Here is a 21,492-nt window from a genome sequence, read left to right as displayed (position 1 = left end):
TAAGATCTTCCGTTTCTATTGTCGCGGGTTTTGGGAGAAAAACTGTCACCATGTGTGTTTCTGGTATATCATCCGCAGTACATGTTGACAGTTCTGCCCCTTCCCAGCCTGGCAATTTAGGAACTATGGTTCTAATCCACTCTGCAGTGTCTTTCGTCACGCAGTCCACCAGTATAAGGCGTGGACGAAAGCGTATCCCGGTCAATATAAGTTTCGAAGTCCATCCCATGCACATCTACTTGACAACCTGGTCTTCAATGGTTCCCTGCTCCTCACGAATGAGTATTTGCTCGGGAAACATTTTTGGCAGTATGGCAAGTCCAATTCCTTTGATCGCACTAGCATTGCTAATGGCGGGCTTTCTGAGTCCTGCCTTCACCCATGACCTGCCTGGGTGCCCCCTCCCCTTCCCTTGGGTTCACGTTTGGATTTTTTGGGAGTATTCCCTTCATGCGGGCTAATCGCTGCTGCTCCCCGCTTTCTCGGCTCCGGTAAAGATGACTTAGGTCTATCCTGAGCCTTCTTAAGGGCCTCTTCTGGCTTCAGATCTTCCTTCAGATAGCGCAGGTGCCATTTAACAGATATATTTATCTCAGACGTGCTTTTGCTAGTCCCTGCTTTTTGAGCAATGGCGTTTGTTGGTTGTTGTCCACGCAGTAAACCAATGTTAACCTTGAATCCACTGCTTCAAGTCGCAATTTCTCCCTTCTTGGGTGTAACCACCTGGCTCACAGTATTACAGTATTTCGGAGATGTGCCTCCTCTTGATTGACCAGTTTTTGTGCCGTATGAGGCCCCGATTTATTGGTTGCCGTTTTTTCTTTATTGTTGGTACTTATTTGATTCCCACGAGTATGGGGGTTAGGAGGTCCGCCGTGCATAGTCCCCAGTAGCACGGTAAGGTCTAACTTACTCACTGAGTCGCATAGATATCAGTGCGGCTCCGTTCGAATACAGTCAGTTACCCCAGACAGCAAACTATCAAATGGGCACGGTTCGCATGACACACTGGATTGGGGGAGGTGTTTTTCGACTCCCCAGTCTAGTTCCGTAGCGCTTTGTTAATAGTAGGGTCACATCGTATAGGGTGTAGCTAGCACCACTCACTAACGGTCTTGGTAGACGAGAGGCTTGCCCCCTGAAAAGCCAAGCTCCGCCCTTGAGGAGAGACAGCTCATCCTCAGAGAGAGAGATAGGTTGACCTCAAGGAACTATGTTCCACGTCAGTCTATCCTGCAGTGCTTATCCCCCTTACAGCCGTGTCATTGCACCCAGCGATTTTCATCTGTTTTCGAAGTTCAAGAAGCATCTAAGTGGTCAATGATCCGAAGCAGATGACGAGTTGCAGTACGAAGTTTCCAGGTTTCTCCAGTGCTAACAAATGGCAGTTCCATACTTAAGTTACAGACTCTTTTTCAGTATGGATTCATATCATTTGCATTGGTCATTGGTCAGTACTAAGTATAACTACGTAGAAGCTATAAATAAACTACACTTCCTTGCATTATTGCTGCTCATAGTCAATTTAACTCCGACTTCGAAGACTACCGAAGAATATTCTCGAATTCTGCCAAAGTTGTATTTAGGTATGCTCCCCTAAATCCATATTACTATAATAGTACATAGTTTAGCCACTAGGATTTCATATTGCTATTTCCAGTCTAATCTTTTGGTAACGTCCCTGCAGGTTTAATTGTGAAAATCGCCCAAAAATGGAATGACTACTCCAAGTTACGGTTTAATTAACATTATTTCCTAATGCCAGTTAACACCTACACCAGTTCTAAGTGGGTATTACGTGCGAAGAAAAGGAGGGTTCTTCGCATAGAATGAATTTGAGGTCCTTTGGCACCACTTGACAATGTGATTTTTGTCTCGAATCCTTCTGCATCGAACGAACCAGGAGACCAGAGAGACAATTTGGGGCCAGGGTGAATACATGCCTCACTATATTACCAAAACACCTACCTAGTTTTGTTAAACTTTCTATTCCGGGCCTCTGAGAACCCCAGGCCCGGGAGGATTTGCCCCCACCACCCCGCCTTCTCGTTAGATCTGAGTACAATGAAAGACACAAACAAGGGCTTATAGTCCATGTCCCACTATCAGTAAAGTCATGTCGATCCCTAATTCATCTACACACTGAGGTCGTGTTTCAATAGGGAACATTTAATTAACCAAAACAGTAAAGTATCAAATCCAGTGCGATGTGTGAATCATTAATCAAGAAGAGAACTAACCAAAAATTCACTAAAATTCATGCAGCCATTTTCCTTTGCCTTTTTGTTTAGAACTCTCTCCATAAAATTTATGAAGGTCAAGGCACTTTCGTTCCTGGTTTTCTTTGAAACAAAACCAGGCAAATGGGTTGACATATTACTCCTTCCTTAGTTACAACCAGGTTAGAGCCAGGCCGAATAATAAGACGAGAAAACTTTCCAAAGTAATTAATTAGAGTTTTAGTGGCAACCGGGAGGATACCACATACATTCACTCTCCATATTTTCAGTGTGTGTGTTGCGGTTTCCGCCAAGGAGCAGGAAATTTACTCCATGTGGAAGAAGATCATGTAAATTATTTAAAATGCTGAGACTCTAATGACAATGACTAGGGAAATTGCCGCCAAGTTTCGTTGCCATGGGGAACCTACCCAACCTACCAAGCCTACCCAACCCACACCACACTCACTACAAATTTGAGTTAAGGCTTTTTCAAATTGTTGTTCTGCTCTTTAATGGCTTTTTAACTATTTATGGTTTAGCTTGCACCCTTTTGAATAGTTAAATATCTGCGCCTAGAAGTAATGGAAGTAGGTCTCGGTACACCGGGAATAACCTGGAATGCGGTCCTTTGAAAAATGCTTATCATTTATTTAGGATATTTTTATGGTTGTTCGGAATAATTGGCTGCGTTTCGACTCCTAATGCGGTTATGATTCAGTGTAAATGACTTATTGTGACTGGGGTTCTATTAAAGGGTTTGTTTAGGCTTCGGCGTCCTGAAGCCGCGGTGATTACATTCGAATGATTCATCACCATTTGATTATGAATTCCGTCTGTAGTTGGATTGTTTGAAGCAGACAAAAGCAAGCTTGAATACTTACGGGCTTTGTAAATTATCTTCATTTTTAGTCTAAAGATTCCAAGCTCACACAGCTATTGCCAAAAGAAATGACACCGACTTGTTAGAAGAGACGTTACATTCATAGATGCTGGCTTTGAGGTCCTCCTTCGGTACTTTTGAGGTTAGTCGGGGCGTAGAAGATGGCACACCGTTCGTGCACCCGGATACCCCTGCAACACGGAAGTAACAACAGCGATTCCAATATCCTAGTAGAGGTAAGCCTTTACATTAGCTAACAGTTGGGTACACATCGTATTCGATAATGGTTTCCGGAAAACATGCATCAAGGGACTTCCCTCCAAGGGATAAGTGAAGTACATCGATGACCTATTAACAGCACAGAAGTCCCCTCGAAACATACAGAAGTCAGTACTCACACATACTCCGTGAAGACTAATCGCATCCTCAGAACATGGTGGAGTGGATAGGAAAGCTTTCCTCCCGAGAGTCCTTAGCTGGACTCGGCTTTGAAGATTTGATCAATAATTTAGGGTGTCTGTAACTGATAAAAAGAATTTCTATTGAGGAGAATTGGCCTACCAACTTACAGCACTGTATTCTCGGGCTCTTTGCCAAAGCTCCGAGACTTTCTTTCTCCACTTAAGTTGGCGAACTTAAGTCCTAAGAACTTAATACCGGTCTTTCGTGGTTCACTGCTTTAATAAAGTCTTTTCATTAAAACCCAATTTTCCGTCATCATCAACGGCGCAACAAGCGGTATCCGGTCTAGGCCTGTCTAAATAAGGAACTGCAGACAACACGCACTGAGGTCCAGCAATTCGATATCCCTGAAGGCTGTCTGGCGTCCTGATCTACGCCATTGCTCCATCTGGGGTAGGGTCTGCCATGCTTCCTTCTCCCCTTTTCTACCACGGATGCTGCTCTTATAGACTTTCCGGTCTGAATCATCCTCATCCATACGAATTAAGTAACCGGTAAACGGCAACCTGTTGAGCCGGATTTTATTCACAACTAGACGGTTATGGTATTCCTCATAAATTCCATCGTTATAGAGACAACGAAATCGTCGATCTTCATGTCGGGGCCAAAAATTCTTCAGAGAGCCCGGGTATCCAAGGAATATATGAGGAATACCACGATTATTGTCGTTTTAGTAAGTTGAAATAAGCTTTGTTGGTAGCCAACAACCGTGCGCCGGTTTCATCGTCATAGCTGTTATCGGTTGTGATTTTCGACCCTAGTTAGCCTTATAGTTTACTTACCTTAAACCACTGTCATTTGACGCTGTTGGTGTTTTGGTTTTTGGTGCAGACGTTATTGTTGAAAACCTTCGAGGGTGATGCTGCTGCTTTTATCTGGCCTCGCACATTGCTTAAGGTCTGCCTAGTGAATCTTATCAGCTTCGTCAGGATACCGAATTCTCTCGTGGCGTGTACAGTTTTACCCTGGTTATGCTGTCATAGGCGACCTTAAAGTCGATGAAGAGATGGTGCAACTGATGTGCATATTCCTACAGTTTTCCATCGGTTGCCGCAGAGAGAAAATCTGATCCGTTGTTGATTTACCTGGAGTGAAGCCTGTTTTATATGGGCCAATGGTGTTCTGGGCATATAGGGTTATCCGACCTAGTAAGATAGCGGAGAATATCTTACGGATGGTACTCAGCAACGTGATACCTCTATAATTGCTGCACTTATGGGTCTATATTTCTAAATTTGCTTCGCAAACGCAGAGTGCATAGCCTTTCGCTTACTCGTATATTTTCAAAGCCGATAATAGCAGCGTTCCAAGCCCGATGGATATACCAATTTTAATCGCGCAAGATGACAAGCGATCATATAGTGAAGGCATGTTCTAGTGCCGATGATAGGTCGAAGCTATGCCGGAGATGCGGAGCGGAGAGCCACATCTACAGCTGCTATGCTATGCTCTACACTCGCCTAGTATGAGTAGCTGCTTGCTGCTCTTGTTTTGATCCAAGAGGGCGTTGGCCAATCATACTTGCAAGCGACTTTAATCCATGGGCTCTTGAATGGGGCAGCTGGATCACTAATGTGAGGGGACATATTCTCACCGAAGCATTCACCGTGCTAGACGTGGTACTAGCGAATGTTGGGGCCTCTTTCACTTTCCGGGAAGGGACCTGGGGTCTTTAGTGGACCTGACATACGTGAGTGCCACTTTAGTCAGTAGAGTCGCTTGGTATGTCTGTGAGAACTATACTTACACCGACCACCAGGCAATCTGCATAGAAATTAAGGACGGATCGAGCTCGAAAATGAGTTCTCGCAGAATGCTGGGTCGTATCCTCGGCTGGACTGCGAAAAATTTGGGGGGGGGGGGCACGCTCAAACCCGATAAATCCTAATGGGGGACGGAGGCATTCGATGCTACTATGCCCAGGCGAATGCTCCCAGTACACAACCCAACTACTGGTGGAACAACGAAATCGCAGGCTTGCGAGCCGCACGTTTCCAGGTTAGGAGGCTTTGCCAGAGGCTCAGAAGAAAGCCTGGTAGTGACGCTCGAAAGGAAGCACAGAGGTAACTGCGTGGTCGCCTAAAGAAGTCATTCGGAAGAGTAAAAAGAAGTACTTCAAACAGCTGTGTGACTATGCCGACATAAACCCTTGGGGCGAGGTCTACAGAGTGATAATAAAAGACTGCAGAGATCACCCTAGGTGACCTGCGCGCGTCTCCTGAAACAGATAGTTACCACTCTGTTCCCTCGCCACGAAACTAGGGGAAGGAAAACGGTCGTCCAGCTAAATGCGGGCATAATACCTCCAGTAACTGTGGACGAGCTGCGGGAGATACAAGACCCCAGGTTTGGATGACATTCCCAACCGAACGTTGAAACTGGCAGTGAAGACTAGGCCCGAACTTCGCCAAAACTTTCGAGGCGTGTCTAAAAGAAGGAGTATTCCGTGCTCAGTGGAAAAAGCAAGAGTTGATGTTGCTTCCGAAACCTGGAAACTCAGCATCATATCGTCCTATCTGCCTGCTTGATACAATAGGGAAGATGATGGAGAGAAGCATTTACAACAGACTTCTACCCATCGTCGAATCCAGCAATGGCTTGTCGGAACGCCAGTTTGCTTTCCGACGTGCCCACTCTACAATGGACGCAATTAGGATGGTACTAAACCTGGCAAAATACTCACTGATTTCTGGTGGCTGCTGTGCCGTGTTCGCGCTGGACGTCAAAAACGTATTTAACTCGGCCAACTGGAATAGAATTAAAGGGGCATTGGCTGACATAGGTGTTTCCGGGTATTTGCCGAATTTGGTGGAAAACTACTTCTCAGAGAGGACTCTCTAGTACGGTATGGATGGAACCCCAAAGAGTGCATTGTCACACCCGGGGTACCAGAGGGATCGGTACTTGGTTCCCTGTTGTGGAATATGATATATAATAAGGCGCTTGCTCTTTCCATCCCAGCGGAAACTGCGATCGTCGGCTTTGCTTATGACCAAACTGTGGTTGTTACAGCAAAACATCCAGAAGATGTGGGGGTCTACACGACAAAAATAGTACGAGCGGTAAAGTCCTGGCTAGAAAGAGCCGGGCTGACCGACGCGAAAACGGAAGTCTGTGGATATACGGTCGTATTGGAGCCGGCTATCAAATACCTGGGGGTGATAATTTATATCTAATTGAGCTTAAAAGAACATCTAGAATACGCATGCCAGAAGATAGCCAGTGCCGCGGCACTTTCAGAAATATTGCCGAATATTGGTGGACCTGTCGCAGATTGCTTCTAACCGGAGTGGTGCGTTCTACCCTGCTTTACTCGTCACCTGAGGCGCTTGCAAACTCTCAGAAAGGGAAGCAGGTAAACTCGTTTTACCCGCTGATGCCTCTGAGGGTTTGCAGTGCCTTTAGAACCACATCAGATGAGGAATTATTGATGATGGCAGGTATGAGCCCTGTCGTCATTCAGGCAAAATAAATGAGTGCGCTGTACCATGCAAGGCGTGTGGAGAGGCATGCACAGCGTAGAAGTGCGAGAAGGTCAGAGTTGCATGATCTCTGGCAACGCAGATGGGACGAGTCTACGAAGGGTCAGTGGACGCACAGGCTCATTCGCAACATTAGGGTGTGGTTTGAGCGGAAACATGGGAAGACCAACTACCACGTTACCCTGTTCCTCATGGGACACGGGGGTTGTTATAGGAAGTATCTGCCCCGCTTTGGGTGGGATGATTCTCCGAATTGTCCTAAATGTGGTGGCATACCGGAGAATCCAGAGGATGTGATGTTTCACTGCCTAGGATTTGGAATGGAGGGGAGGAGCCTAAGCCAAGTGTTGGGCAGAGCGTGAGCCCGGAAAACTTAATTGCGGAAATGCTGAGGTCCGAGGAGAACTGGTTTACGGGTTACTCCGCAATCGCGAAAATGCAGTAGGGGTTGCTGAAGGAGCAAAGAAGGACGAGTGCCTAAGGGAAAACCTACCGCGCGAAGTAACACCTAAACGGTGGTCCCGCGGGGATGGGGCTAGAAGGACTGGGGGTGGTTTTTAATGGGTGCGAGTCCGACGCGCGCCTGCTGTAGCTCCGGCATTTGTGCGTCGGAGCTGTGGTGAATATTTGTTTCTAAGATTTTCCGCCACCAAGTACGAACAAAAAAAAAAAACAAAAAAGCTGATAAGCAAGGGCTGTCAAGGGTATCTGAGTTTTGATCAAATCGCCAAGGTAGGACAGAGTCCAATCTTTTTATTAAATAATTTTATTTTCTCTAATTCCAACTTGAAAATGTTTTTCCAATATCCTCATAAAATCAAGGAAAATTGTTTACCCGTTTCCTTTAACTGTACAAACAGATCGCATCAAATGTTTGACATAACTCCCCAAGCAAATAAAAACTCAATAGTTTTCATATTCCATTGAAAGCTTTCTTTAAAGAACTATCTAAATATCTGTTCACCTATCCATCTATCCATCCAGCCATCCATCCATTTATATATTTTCCGCTTGATACGATAATGACATTGAATGAATTTTTGCCTTTTTCTTTATTTTATCGTCTACAGAAAGACGTTATAAAATTGGATCCTACCGATGAGGATATCAATAAATGTGTATCCAAAGGAAAAGTGGTAAGTGATATATCCTTCCATTATTTTGATTCCTCTCAAGAGTTTCAAGAGAGGCGATAGAATGCATTTGAAAAATAAGGAATCCTTGGAGGCAAGACAGTTATAGTGTGGTTCCGTTTCTCTCACGTTTAGCCCTTCGAGTGCCGAAATCACATAAGAGTTATTCAGCCGATGGACGGTGGTCGGCGCTTGTATATATGCGGAACAAATGCACACAATCCAAAGGACCATGTTATATATGTGAGTTTTTCTTTTTGTGACTAAAGATAGATATCTGATATAGACTTAGGTTAGCGAATTTTCACTTCGCTTCCGTTTGAATGATACACTCTTGACTGAACCTTTTTAGTTAGTTGAGGCCGAGAATTTGGTATGAATTTTGGTGGCTTTTTCTTGCTTATTTGTAGTATCTGTAGATAAATCAGAAAAGATACAACCATAAGTTGGTCTTCATTTTGGGACCTTTATAAAAGCGAGATAATTTACATAATTTTCCTGATATGGTAGCTAGAAAACGGGCCCTTTAAATTAGGAAAGTGACAATAGCCGAAGAAGGACCTTTTTTATTCCCAACTCCTTTCTGATTTCTTGCACAGCAACACAGAAATTTTTGATTTATTCGGAGGGAAAGTAACATCAGCAATGCGTAGATATATCCTGGTAGCTTCGCCTGTGAATGAACAATGATGAGCAAATACGGTCCCGAATATTTGATATATATATTCTGTTTACAAAGGAAGTGAAGCACAAGCGAAAGCAACACTTTCAGCAAGAGTGTACTATTCAATCATCAATTCGAAAAGAAAGCAGAAATAGTGCAAAACTGACAAATATTTCACCCTTGTATGTTTCCTTTTCCTCTTTATATGCTTTCAGTCAAACTTAACACATTTACCGAGGACGGAGTTCGTGCCCGGAATTGGTACAGCCATCGCCAAATGCCCGTACGATCCTTTGGACAACTCGACGGCCGTGTATGTGGAAAAAGGAAATCCCGATGGTCTACCTGCCTTAGTAAGTATGCGTATATCTACATGCGTACATATATCGGTCGTAGAAATGTTTCTATTTTCCATGAAGCTGGCTCTAGCTGGAGCTCGCTTGCTGCCGAAAGGATAGTGGCGAATAGTGTGAATTGTCCATCCATTAAAATCCGTTAGGGTATTCAAGCACGCTTAGGTCGGTCTTGACCTCAAGTAGGCCCGGGGAAGGGCTTAACAAACGGACAGACGAGCCATTTTTCCATTCTGAAGTCCTTTGTATTGCCCGTTTTGCTTGACAGAATATCCTGTTGGGTTTTTATTGATGCGACGATTTTTTTTTTTCGGGTCGATTTGTTTGTGTACATTTTCGATATTCTTTTCATTTTATCTTTTTCAGTATTCGGGGACGAATGCAGAATTTACGAAAGCCGATTCTGGAATTTTCAGGACTGATTTGTATAACTACACGACCGGACGGAAAGTTCATAATTTTAAAAGGACTCTTAAATACGACTCCAAATGGCTGGACAGTAAGTTTTTTTCCTCATTAGATTTATTGTTATTCTCTGCATGAATTGATAAACGGTCAAAGGAGTGCCATAAAAATCTTTAAATGACAAATAATGAGAACCCCCCTCCCCTCTCCGAGCTCTGTGGATCGCAAAAGAAATCAGCCAAGCTTGGCCGACGATTTAAACGGACATTTGCATCCAATTTCCTTTCACATCTCCTGAGTTCGAATTTTCATCAGAAACAATGTTCCTCCTTCGTCGAGACTGTAGCTTGAAAACCTCGTTGCAAAGATAGCATACCAAGGACTTCGGCAACGAACGTGCCAATATATGAGAATCACTGCACCAGACCATCTCTTTTGGAAAATACCAAGAACTAGGATTTTCTTATCTAGTGTGTCGTTAGTTTCGCTGCGTGATTCATTCTGAAAGGAAAATCTTTCTTTCACTGCTATACATACGATTGATGTAGACTTTCTAGCAAGGACAGGACTCCCATGGTGAGCAGGTTGTGTGTAACGAGCGTAATCGAAACTCTGCCACGCTGCAGTTGGACTAAGTCCTATAACTGAAAACCTGCTTTCATACAATCTTTTTATTTTGATTTCTTGAGTTTCTTTTTTGAGATTTTCTATTCTACGTACGGTTCCTAGGTTCTAGGAGTTGGAACCAAAGCGGAAAAAACCTACTGACGAGTATGTAGTTGAGATGTCTCCAATTGATAGGAGCTATATTTAGAGCCACATGTGGCCAAGATATATCCTTTATTTCCCGTTTATTGGATGGAGTTCCGTATTGTTCGTGCGAATATGAAGCAAAAAGTCTTATTTAAATGCCTCACAATTGGAAGTCCTACATATGTACCATGCGGTGACGATAAGGAAATATATTTTTCATGTAAATTACCTGAAATGAGTAATTCATCTTATTAGGAATCTTTTTACCAAACAAAGACCTTGAATGGAGACGAGGTAGAAGCCGCTTATGTGCTTTATATTCCTTAGAATCATGTGTGTGATATAAAGGAAGAAAGATAAGATAATCAGTATGTCGTCTGCATGCGTAGGAAGCAGACAGGATCCCTAAGGCCAAAAGTTAAAGTTACAAAAATGAGATAGATACTTTCCCTCCGAGAAAGTTGAAAGAGAAATACAGTACTGATCTGGTATGTCTCTTGGATAGCAGTGGAGTTTAGGCCAAAGAGCACTGAAAACGAGGAGGAAATCGCCGAAAAATAAGAGTGACAACATATTGCTAATAATGGAGGTGCTGCACTTTAACGTTTTAAACCCAATGGAAAAGAGATTTTGAGGGAAACCACCAACCAGGCAAGATGTTTCATGATTTCGAAATTCTAGGGAAAAACCACCAAGATAGAGTCACACTCCAGGTTGGCATGAGAATGTGCAGGGACGAGCTCAAAGTCTTCAAATTAACTAGCCTCAAGATAAGAGACATTTTGGACGTCAAAAAGGGGGTAAGGGTTAAAGGGTTTGTAAGGGTTAAAGTGTTGAGAACGGGTTTGTCTAGAACTCTAAAGCCAAAGCGCTTCTTCTAAGACCCTTCATATCACAAAACTTCGTGTACGGATTCGGAAATATCAAAAAAGCCTCGTCTTCACGGAGAATGAGATCCCCCTGCATGTATCAGGCTAGTTAAAGTTTCACGTCTACACAGGACGAATACTGAAGCACAGAACACATATCTTCCGCCACAGTGGAGTTGACCCTTTTCAGAACGGAGCTTTCAGAACACATTGCCTTCGGGAACACCCGGATCCCCGCAGAATACTTGATCCCAAAATCGAAGTGATGCTCCAAGTTGGTCGCCTGAGACATACTACAAAAATGTGAAGTGAAAGTCAAATAATCAAAGATGTTTAATATGCGGAAAAGAGGGCAAATATGAGGAGACCTGCCAAAGGAAGTCATGTCTCTTTTGCGAAAGCTTTGAACACAACTCTAGGGATCCGGCATGCCCGCATGCGGGAACAACATTTGAGATTAGTTCAGCTAACGTCCATTGAAAACACCGCCGTTGGCAAAGCCAGCAAAACCTTCTCATCTCTTCCAAGGACTAAGGTCCCATATTAAGATATGGGCACATCCCTGAACTCCAATCCTGGAAACATTTGAGAAACTCTCAAGCCTATGTCGGCTATGTGTTGCGTGGTCCAACAATCTTTTCCCATATCGAAGAAATGAAATTGTCAGAAAAAAGCAAAAATCGCGACAGAGTTGACCTAATAGCCCCACTCACGCCACAGGCTCTTCCCCAGTTTTCAAAGGCCCTATCTACTCTACCGTCTCCGGATATAAAATGGTATCGTAAATTTTAAGACCTCAAAATAGTTAGCAAGCAACTCACAAAGCCAATATATTTTAGAGGCCTGTGAAAACTTGAAAAGTATTGCAGATAACCTAAATATCAACAGCGACTTGTACTTCATCAAGGTGGTGGTTGGATCCGCACCATAAGCCACACACAACATTTAAAGTGTGCCAAAAAATAAATTTATAGATAATTTGAATTGAACACCAACTGGTTTCGGCCTATTTCCCACCATCCACTGACAGGAATGTTTTTACCGCGGAACTCAATAAACTAATAAATTTCTTAGATTTCAGACCAAATGTACTTCAATTTGGGAATCTCAACGCCTGCATTGGGGACTTCACCAATTCCCCTAAAGGTCCCTGTCTTGCGAAAAATGTTAGCAGCTCCAACTTCTGCCTTGAAAACAATGGAAAACCTACCTGCTTTAAGTCCCCAGCTGGACCGAACCCTATCGGCTCTGACGCTGACATATCCTCACAAATTCAGTCTCGACAAACTGGCTCCAGGACGCACCAGAGGAAGAGATCCCCAACCCGCATTCAAAGAAGTACTCACTCACTACTTTTAAGTCAAACGACAGGGGCTCAATGCAAAAACGCTGACAACTCTCTATCCTCAGGGCTGCAGAGTGAAATTTCGGGCCCGGTCTAATCATCCCCTTTCTATTGCGGGCCCCCTAGAAAAGTCCAAACTCGGGGGAAGTCCACCCTTTTGTTATGCCTGCCTAGCTTTCATCGAGGCAAGAAACCACTGTACCCACGCAGAGAGGAAAGCCAAGAGGCTTTGTCACAGAACATATAGATGAACATTTCTGAGAGTAACTCCTCCAAAGAGTTTCGGGGACAGATTAACCAACTCAAACCACTCCAGGATTATAAGGACCACCTAGATGCCTGAGGCGACACGAATTGCCCCAACTGCTCGAACTTCTTGAAAAACCATTACTACACCGGTTTCGACGTTTTTCCTCCGGCACAGATATTTCCTCATGTTACGCAACCTTTCTTCATCGATGAGTTTTATTATGTCGTTTTTAAGCACGAAAAATGGTCTTCTCCTGGCACGGATGGAACCATATACACTTGCATTCAATGACTGAACCTTGTGGAACTGAATCAGATCTAGCCCAAACAAACCCCCGCCCCTTCCGGCCGATCTCTTTCCTGGCCTGGCTCAATCGAAGATTACCACATTCTTCCTAACAAATGCTTCGCCTATAGAAGGCACAGATCTACTACTTCCTGCCTTGAGAAGAGTCAAAAAAGTATGTCCTCAGTTTATTCATCGCCGTCAGCAAGGCTTTTGAGTGGATCAGTCCTTAGTTATGAACGTGATGTTAGACATGGATCTGCCTACCGACATTATCCTATGGACTTTAAGGAACATGTGCAACAGGAAACTGTCGGTGTGCACTCATCGGGCTTCGATAAACAAGGTTCTGCCCAAGGGATGTGTTCGGAGTCCCGTGCTATTAAAAATTCACATTTGACCCCCATGAGAAGTGCTCCATTAAGTGGAGATCTTTGGTATGGGGATGATTTCCTAATCGTAGTGACAGGGGACCAGCAACATTGTTGCTGTTTCAAATCCATTCGAGGAAGAAGCTGCTTAGGTTGATCTCAGAAACGATCACCATCTGATGGTTGCCTACATTCGCTTGCGTGTTCCGTCCATCACTTCTCGCAGAGATGGGAAGCTGCCACCTCTAAGTTCAACAGTGATCGCTTGTACGACCCAATTGTTGCTCGACATTGGGAGAGCTATCTTCCTGATCGAACGGCAGATCTACTAAGTGGCCCGCCAGAGAATATCGATGGGTATATTGGGCCGCTATCAAAAGTTATCTTTTCTCGGGTACTCTACAGGTCGTTGGACATGTCCCGAAAGTTTGTCGTAAGATCTGGCTGACTATAGAGCCTTGAAGCGTAGTGTACGCCGTGATAAGAGGGAATTTGCTATTATGGTGGTCAGGGAAGCGGAAGATGCCGCAGGTCACAATGATTTTAGAAGTATATCACGAAAGAGCTTACATTCGTTCGCAAATATTTCGATGGTTCTGTGAAGGACGTTAACGGTTGACTTCTCATCCACGATGATGAACAACTGAAGAGGTGGAAAGAACACTTCTCCAGGCTCCTTAACCGTATTACATCCGGGGGAGTTTCCTCCTCTCCACAAGCTCCTCTTGTGAATGGAAGAGTTAGTCACCAACATGCGGGTATGGACTATACCTCCAAGCAGAAGAGCAATTATTTCGGTCATCAATGCACTCAAATAGAGTAAAGATGCTGCGCTTGACGGTATCCCTGCAGGGTTATTTATTGCTGGACCTGCAGTTACTGAAGATTTTCTGCTTCCACTCGTACGAAAATCTTGAGAATCAGAGACCTTTCACCAAGAGTGGAAGAAGGGGTTGATCGTTAAGAGTGTTTTGAGTGTATCTACATGCTTCCAGCCGTCGCAAAGATAATAGCTAAAATAATCCTAGAACGCACCACAGAACATCTTGAAGGCTCGATCGACAAAGAGCAGGCTGGTTTCCGCTCCGGGTCCTCCTGCATTGAACCCTACGGTTCATTTCGGAACAGAGCGCGGAATTTAAATCTTGCCTGCAATGTTCAGCATCATCCTTGCCGCAGTGGCACTCATCATTACCGCTTTGTAGCAACCATATTACACTCGAGTTGTGTATCTGTCATAACATTCAAATGTTTGATAGCAGGATTAGAGCTGGTGATGTGATTCTTAATTCTACTGCGAGCGTAGTTAGTCTTACGACGCTTGGTGATAAGAACCGGTTCCGTTTTTTCCAATTGTCACTTCAGCAACATTAACAGCATTAAGTGTCTCGCGTGAGTACAGCTCAACACCCTACAGGTGCTTTCCAACTGCCTGGAGTACCAATCGTTGGCAAGGACTACCTTATAAGGTTCCAATTGGCTAAATTGAATTTGTTTCGGCATTTCATCAATGGTCTACACCATTTTTGTTGGTACTGGAAATTCCAAGGCTGTATTATCCACCGGTGTCCAATTTAATGGCATCAATGGTTGATCTGCCGCTATGAAATGCATCCTGCCACTCTGGAAGGCCATCTTGGTGCTCAATAACTATAAATATTATATCCCAGTATATCATATTATTTAAGTGTTCCGAAGACATAGAGGTCCATAGAAGAATGACTCGATAAAGTCGTTCTCCATTCTTGCAGTTTTTCAGTAGCCCATTCGCGTTACTACTGGCCTTTCCGTCGCATGTTTAAATTTCCGGAAGCCCCTCTTGTTGATGGTATAACCAATGGATAATCATCGGTAAGAGAGTAGTGTCCATAATCTGCGCATATGACTAGCTTATGTGTTATCATATTACAATAGCCACGTCTATAACCCTTCCGGTTTTATAACCTCCTATAAGCAGAGGTCCTTAAATAATTTCCTGCAGATTTCTTTACCGGGTTGCCCTTTCTCCCTTTGAAAGATTCTTACGGTGCACCCAGATATAAGGCACTCATAAAGCTAGAATTTTATGATGTCAGTTTAACATAGCCGTCGCATGGCGCTTGGTAGTAGAAAATGGTGCAAACGCTACCATCATTAACAAAGTTATAGTAAATTTAATTTCTTTTTTTTTCGTTAAATTTAACATAAGCTTAGATATTAGATATACTCTCATCATTATATTAGATATTCTCTCCTAAGACCGTGACTGATGTTATGATAGCAAGGAGGCAAAGTCCATCCAGGTCAGGTCTTCAGAGTCAGTCCGCAGTACTCACAAAGGAAAGCAGTTTTCCCACCCTGCGGCGGGAAATCTCCCCGAGCTCCCCAAAGAGTGGTTTACCCAGTGTCCATCGCCTGACTCTAGCTAAAGCTGGGCAACTGCAAAGGAAGTGCCTGAGAATTTCCCCTCTTCTCCGCAGCTTCAACAATGGAAATTATAAAGTATGCCCAGCCTGGCGACATGATCCCCTATGGGCCAGTGCCCCGTGCAGAGTGCCGTAATCTTGTAAGCATTTGCACGCATTTGTTATAGGAGCCCTCATGATCGGGTTTTGTTATAAGCGGGCCGCATCCTCCTTGACTTGGCACAGGTGGGAAGTCTTCGCTATCTGAGTTCCACGTCAGCTAAGTAGTGCGAGAAGACACAGACTCTATACGTCGAAAGGTTGCCAAGCGCAGAGCCCCTCCTGGAGCTTCTGCACTACCTCATCAGCCTGGAGAATGTCGTCGCTGAGTCCAAAGCCTTAATGGCTGTTTGGCTGCCCGTCTTCCACTCTGTCCTGATTAGAAAGTCCGCAGCATAGTTTCTAGTGAAGTTCAGCTTGCGTGAAGCATAGTCCGTAGGGAATGCTCAGATCCCACGCGGTATTATATATATATTTACTTTACTAACGTTACTAACGTATATAATGTGGAAGTCTAGGAGGAGGAGATGGAGGAGTACATTGGCAGTATGTGGCGGGCAGGACTACAGCGCCCTGGTAGTAGCTGTAAGCGTAGTTCTTTGAATCCTATTAAACTTGGTTCTATTGTACTTTTTGCTCAAAATTCTGCCGCCATATAATAGAGCCGTGTGTCAGGATGACATGCCCTAAATCTATGTACAGCCAGAACCTTTCTCGGCCGGAAACCCCATTCCTTTACAAATGTTCTCTTGCATGCATAGAAGGCCTTCTTAATTCGCAGTTTTAGTTTTGGATCGTGAATTACACCCAGATACATTACATTGGAGGAAAGAACCAAACTTTGTTCATTCAGCCGCGATAGGCGGAATTCAGGTACCCTTGTCTTGATGGTGAATAGCATCACTTCCGCTTTGATTGGGTTTATGTCGAGTCCGCATCTTGCGGCCTACAGGCACACCTTTCGCAAGTCTCCTTCCGTGATGTCAATCATAATGGAGGAAAACATCCTTGACAATAATATTACCAAGTCGTCGGCTTACGCCCCCACCTTAATTTCTTAACTGCTCCTGTCCAGCATTTAAAAAAATTCGTCAATCATTATTAACCAGAGCACCGGGGAGATGGCGCCACCCTAGGGGGGTGCCTCTGTTTGCAGCTGTGGTGAAGTGGTTGCCTCCCAAATCCGACTAGATCACCCTGGTTCTCAACATGATACTGGTCAAGACTTCTTTAATGGAGTTGGTATTATCATAGCATTGTTGAATGCTTCACCTATATTCAACAAGGCAGTGCAGTGATCGCTCAACCGTGCCAATAACCTCGTGGAGAAAGGTTTGTATTGATTTGTCTCTGAGGTAAGCATGTTGGGACTTAGAGAAAGGCATTCTTTCCATAGTCGCATTTAAGTAGACATCCAAGACCCGCTCGAGGATCTTCAATACGAAAGCGGTGAGGCTGATTGGTCGAAAGTCCTTCGGGGAGTCATAGCCGCGCCTGCCCGCTTTCGGTACAAAAACCACTCGTGCGCTTCTCCAAGACTGCGGTACGTATCCCAGAGAGATACAGCCCCGGTAAATCTCAACAAGCCACTACACAACCTTTTCCTGCTACTTCCGCAGTATTACGGAGAAGCTGTTTATAGCCCAGCCGATTTTATCCTCGGTAATTACCGATTTGATAGTTTCGCACGACTGCGGTGGCTGCAAATCCTCCAAGTAATGCTCTGCTTTACAGTCTTCCTCGCTGGCGGGAAAGTGCGTCTGAACCAGCAGCTTGAAGGTTGCATCAGATGATTCCGTCAGGAGCCCTCCGACTTTTCAAGAAAGGATGGTCAGAATTTTACTGAGCCTCGCGAATTCGCTAGTGCATTAAATGTTCTGGCAGTAGTCCAACCAAGACCGCCTCTTGTCATCACAGTTCTCAGAGCTGGGAAAGTGGAAGTTTGGTGTACTACCCCGTTACACACCGATAGATTTTCATTAATAATAAACTCAAAGAAAGATTCATCTTTCTAGTTGAATTCCGAGCTGAGCCAAAGCGTATGCCATTCATTGGCGCCGCAGCCTATCAAGAGGTTGGCCTCCTTTGTTGCTGTGATGGTCGCCCTCCTCCAGTTTGACCACTACTAGGTCACTGGAACTAAAGTCCAGACACAGAAAAGTATGCAAAGTTTCTCTCGCGAGGATACATGCTCTAGGTCTGTCCTGATGAGCGTCTCTTGTGCTGTGCAATACATTATAATAATTGCCTTGAAGCCCTGGTTCCGATTGTAGTTCCATTCTAAGTGAATCGAGATATCCAACAAACTGGACCAATACAAGTGTAATATCAAAAGAATGATATTTTTTTATCGTCGCTTCATAATTAAGTTTGAAAAGTCAAAGGGACCCTTCATTCTTGTGCAATGCGCGAAAGTTAATGAACTACGAATTCGATTTGTTCAGAAAATTATTCAGGTCGCAATTGCAAATAAATGCTTTGAGTTTCCAATTTCCAACAACCCTTGCCTCGTCGTTAATCCGTAAATTACTAGTAATCAGAAGTAAATGCTGATTCCTAATTAAAAGATTCAACAGACACGATGTTCTGCGCCATTGGGAAAATGAGTGTTTTTCTCCCATTAACAATGTAATGAAACCTCCCTGCGGTACTTGTTGGAATTCTCGGTCTCTTGACCCACATCCTATAGCAACATTCCTCAGGTCACATGCCTGCAACCCATCTTAACCGTTCATCAAATCGATATCTACCGCGTCGAGTGCGCTTTCCTCTCGCTCCAAATCGTCAGATACTTCGCACGAGCTTTAAACTCAATTTCATCGCAATCGAGTTATTTATTTGGTCATTAATTTTTCGATTCTGTCACCGCCCGTATATCCAGCAAACCCCATTTTCCTCGTGCACCACGTATGTCCTTTTTATTGCATTTTTTTCTAATAATGTTTTTTTCCTTCTCATTTCTTATCAAATTTTATTGTCTGACTTTCTTCTCCTTACAATTGCAGAGCCGAACTTTGTTGGATCCTTCGACATCGGGGACTACGTGTACTTTTTCTTTCGGGAACGTGCCGTCGAGTATATAAATTGCGGAAAAGCAATCTATTCGCGAATTGCACGAGTGTGCAAAAATGATAAAGGTGGAAAGTACATGATCAGTCAAAATTGGGCGACGTATCTGAAGGCTCGCATAAATTGCAGTATCTCTGGCGAATTTCCATTCTACTTCAATGAGATACAATCCGTTTACAAGATGGCAAGCGATGACAGCAAATTTTATGCAACATTCACAACAAATACCAACGGAATCGTCGGATCGGCAATTTGTAGCTACGATATACGAGATATTAATGCAGTATTTGCAGGTAAGTGCAATTCAGTGCGGGAGAACTCGGAAAATATGGGGAAAATGCAATCCAGGGCACGGTGTAGTTCACGATTCCAGGGTACACACGTGTATATTGCTGTGTTTGCAGTTCCCATTGTAACCAGGAAAGTAGAAAGTATTGCGCTCCTTACTCTTGAAAGGATATACATAAAGTGCCCCAGTCAAAGTGATGCTATTTATTGCTTGAACTAGATCTTGGATACACACATCCCAAGGACCAGATAGCTAATGCGATTGAAAGGCTGTCAAAGGAGTTAATATCATGGAATTAATTTTGTATTAAACTAGACCACCAGGTCAGGTATTGGCATTTGTGCAAATAAAATGATCGATCTGTTCTATTTACAAAGAAATCCACCGAGATCACTACTATCAGACAGGCTTTTCTATGGAAGTGGGTGTGAAGGGTCCCTAGGAGTTAAGTGTCAAGTTGACAAATCGTCTTTTATTCAGATTTATTTTTCATAGTGCTGAACCGCTGCCGTTTTAGAACATGCTGAACATTTTACCACCCTTTTTAATAGCTGCAAAAACAATCGAGGGTCGAAGTCACATGTTCCGAAAAGGTCCTTTTTCAGAACACGCGGAAAACAGATTTTCAACACATTAGACCGCTGAATGTAGAGCCGACTATAAAAGTCAATTTCACCCTGAAGGAGAGATGTAGGGAAAAAGTGTTTATACCATTCGATGCAGCTTGAAAATGGGCCATTTAGTATCATGCTTAATTGATTTAGGCAATTTTGGACAATGCGAACTTAGGAACTCCTCAATTGTTTCACTCTGCGTTGACAGATTGATCATGGTGTTCGTGATCCCATTTTCAACCCCGCTAGATCCTTTCCCTCCTATTTAATACTTTTTAGCATTTCTGTTATCCTCCTTCCAAAATCCTACTTCCCACCGCTCTATTAAATTATCACAAATTTAAGCTACTAAAAACGGAGCCCAACGTGGGGCTCATTCCGACTCCCAATTTGTTTTTGATATGTCGGATACAGAGGCAATAGTTTCTCCATCAATTTCTGGACCATCAGCTTCCAAAATTTCTGGAGTCAATATACAGACCACCGCTTTGTTGGCATTGACCATCTGAACGAACCCTCAGGATTATGCATACCATAGGATATCAAGCTCAATGGTTGTAGCCAATCTTTAGCCTCTGATTCGCGTGGCCCCTTTGTCCATATAGCTAGTGGTGGACTGAGACCTAGTGGAAGGTTTACAGCTCCACATAACAGCAACCGTCCTACTAGTCGTTTAGATTCCATCCTGTAACATGATCTTTTTGGTATTTTATCGATAACCCAGTTGTCTAATGCCCCAATCTCTTGTGGTTTTCATAGCCTCGAATTCGTCAATTCCAAGTGTAAGTTCTGGTTCGGGAAATGATGATTGGTATCTGTTCTGTTCACTGAAAGGCCCGGCGTAGTCTACGCCACGATGCAAGAATGGCGGGATTGGCGGGATCTGGACTGCTGCTTCTGTTGATTTGTGTATCTTACGCAGGTAATACACCGATGTATTTCGTCGTGTATCACTTTCCGATCATCCAGAATCCTGTAGCGCATCCTTAATAGATTGCAGACTGCCGTGGTGCTACCATGAAGAGGGTGCATGTGTGGTTCACGAATAATTAATTGCGTAACATAATGCTGCTCAGGTAGTAGGATCGGATGTTTACGATCTTCAGTGATATTTGCGTTTCGAAGTCGACCTCCGATTCTGAGCAGGCCCTGCTTATCGACGAATCGATGTAGTCTTTTCTGCAGTGGGTTTTTAACCGGGGGGCTGGATGGGCTGGGTAACCGCATTAATTTCTTCCGCCAAGACTGATTGTTGGAGAAACCGTAGAACTCTCCGCCGATTTTGCTCGTATTCGGACGCGGTGATCGGTCCTTTTCATCGTGAGGATAATCGAGTGATATATGGTACCACCCTTGCGAATTTCGAAAAGCTTGAATAGCGTTTCAACAGGTCGAATCCATCCAAAATTCCCGTAAAAAAGCAATTTCCGTCCGCTCTCCTCTATCAAAAAGCCATTGCGACCCATTTGACCATAAAGGATATTTGCGTAATCCGCTCGGGCTGATGTCTTGCGAAGCACAGTCCTCGGGGTTCTCCTTTGATCTGATATGTCCCCAGGTCTAGGTCCTTTGGCTAATATTCCAAATCTTAGCCACTAAATT

The 21,492-nt window shown here is 43.9% G+C and overlaps 1 protein-coding gene across 1 annotated transcript in view; it reads left to right on the top strand.

Annotated features, from left to right (window-relative positions):
* Window positions 1–21,492, top strand: part of LOC119646503 (semaphorin-2A-like) — a 182,530-nt gene that overhangs the window by 130,212 nt on the left and 30,826 nt on the right. Inside the window, exons 5-9 of the mRNA XM_038046959.1 lie at window positions 8,117–8,182; window positions 8,315–8,422; window positions 9,059–9,196; window positions 9,563–9,695; window positions 18,924–19,280. Of these exons, the coding sequence (XP_037902887.1) occupies window positions 8,117–8,182; window positions 8,315–8,422; window positions 9,059–9,196; window positions 9,563–9,695; window positions 18,924–19,280 (802 nt within the window). The remainder of the gene's footprint in view (window positions 1–8,116; window positions 8,183–8,314; window positions 8,423–9,058; window positions 9,197–9,562; window positions 9,696–18,923; window positions 19,281–21,492) is intronic.

Source organism: Hermetia illucens, chromosome 1, assembly GCF_905115235.1.
Source record: "Hermetia illucens chromosome 1, iHerIll2.2.curated.20191125, whole genome shotgun sequence".
NCBI classification, from domain to species: domain Eukaryota; kingdom Metazoa; phylum Arthropoda; class Insecta; order Diptera; family Stratiomyidae; genus Hermetia; species Hermetia illucens.
The sequence above is the reverse complement of the archived record's forward strand: the minus strand, read 5'-3'. Positions and strand labels throughout refer to the sequence as shown.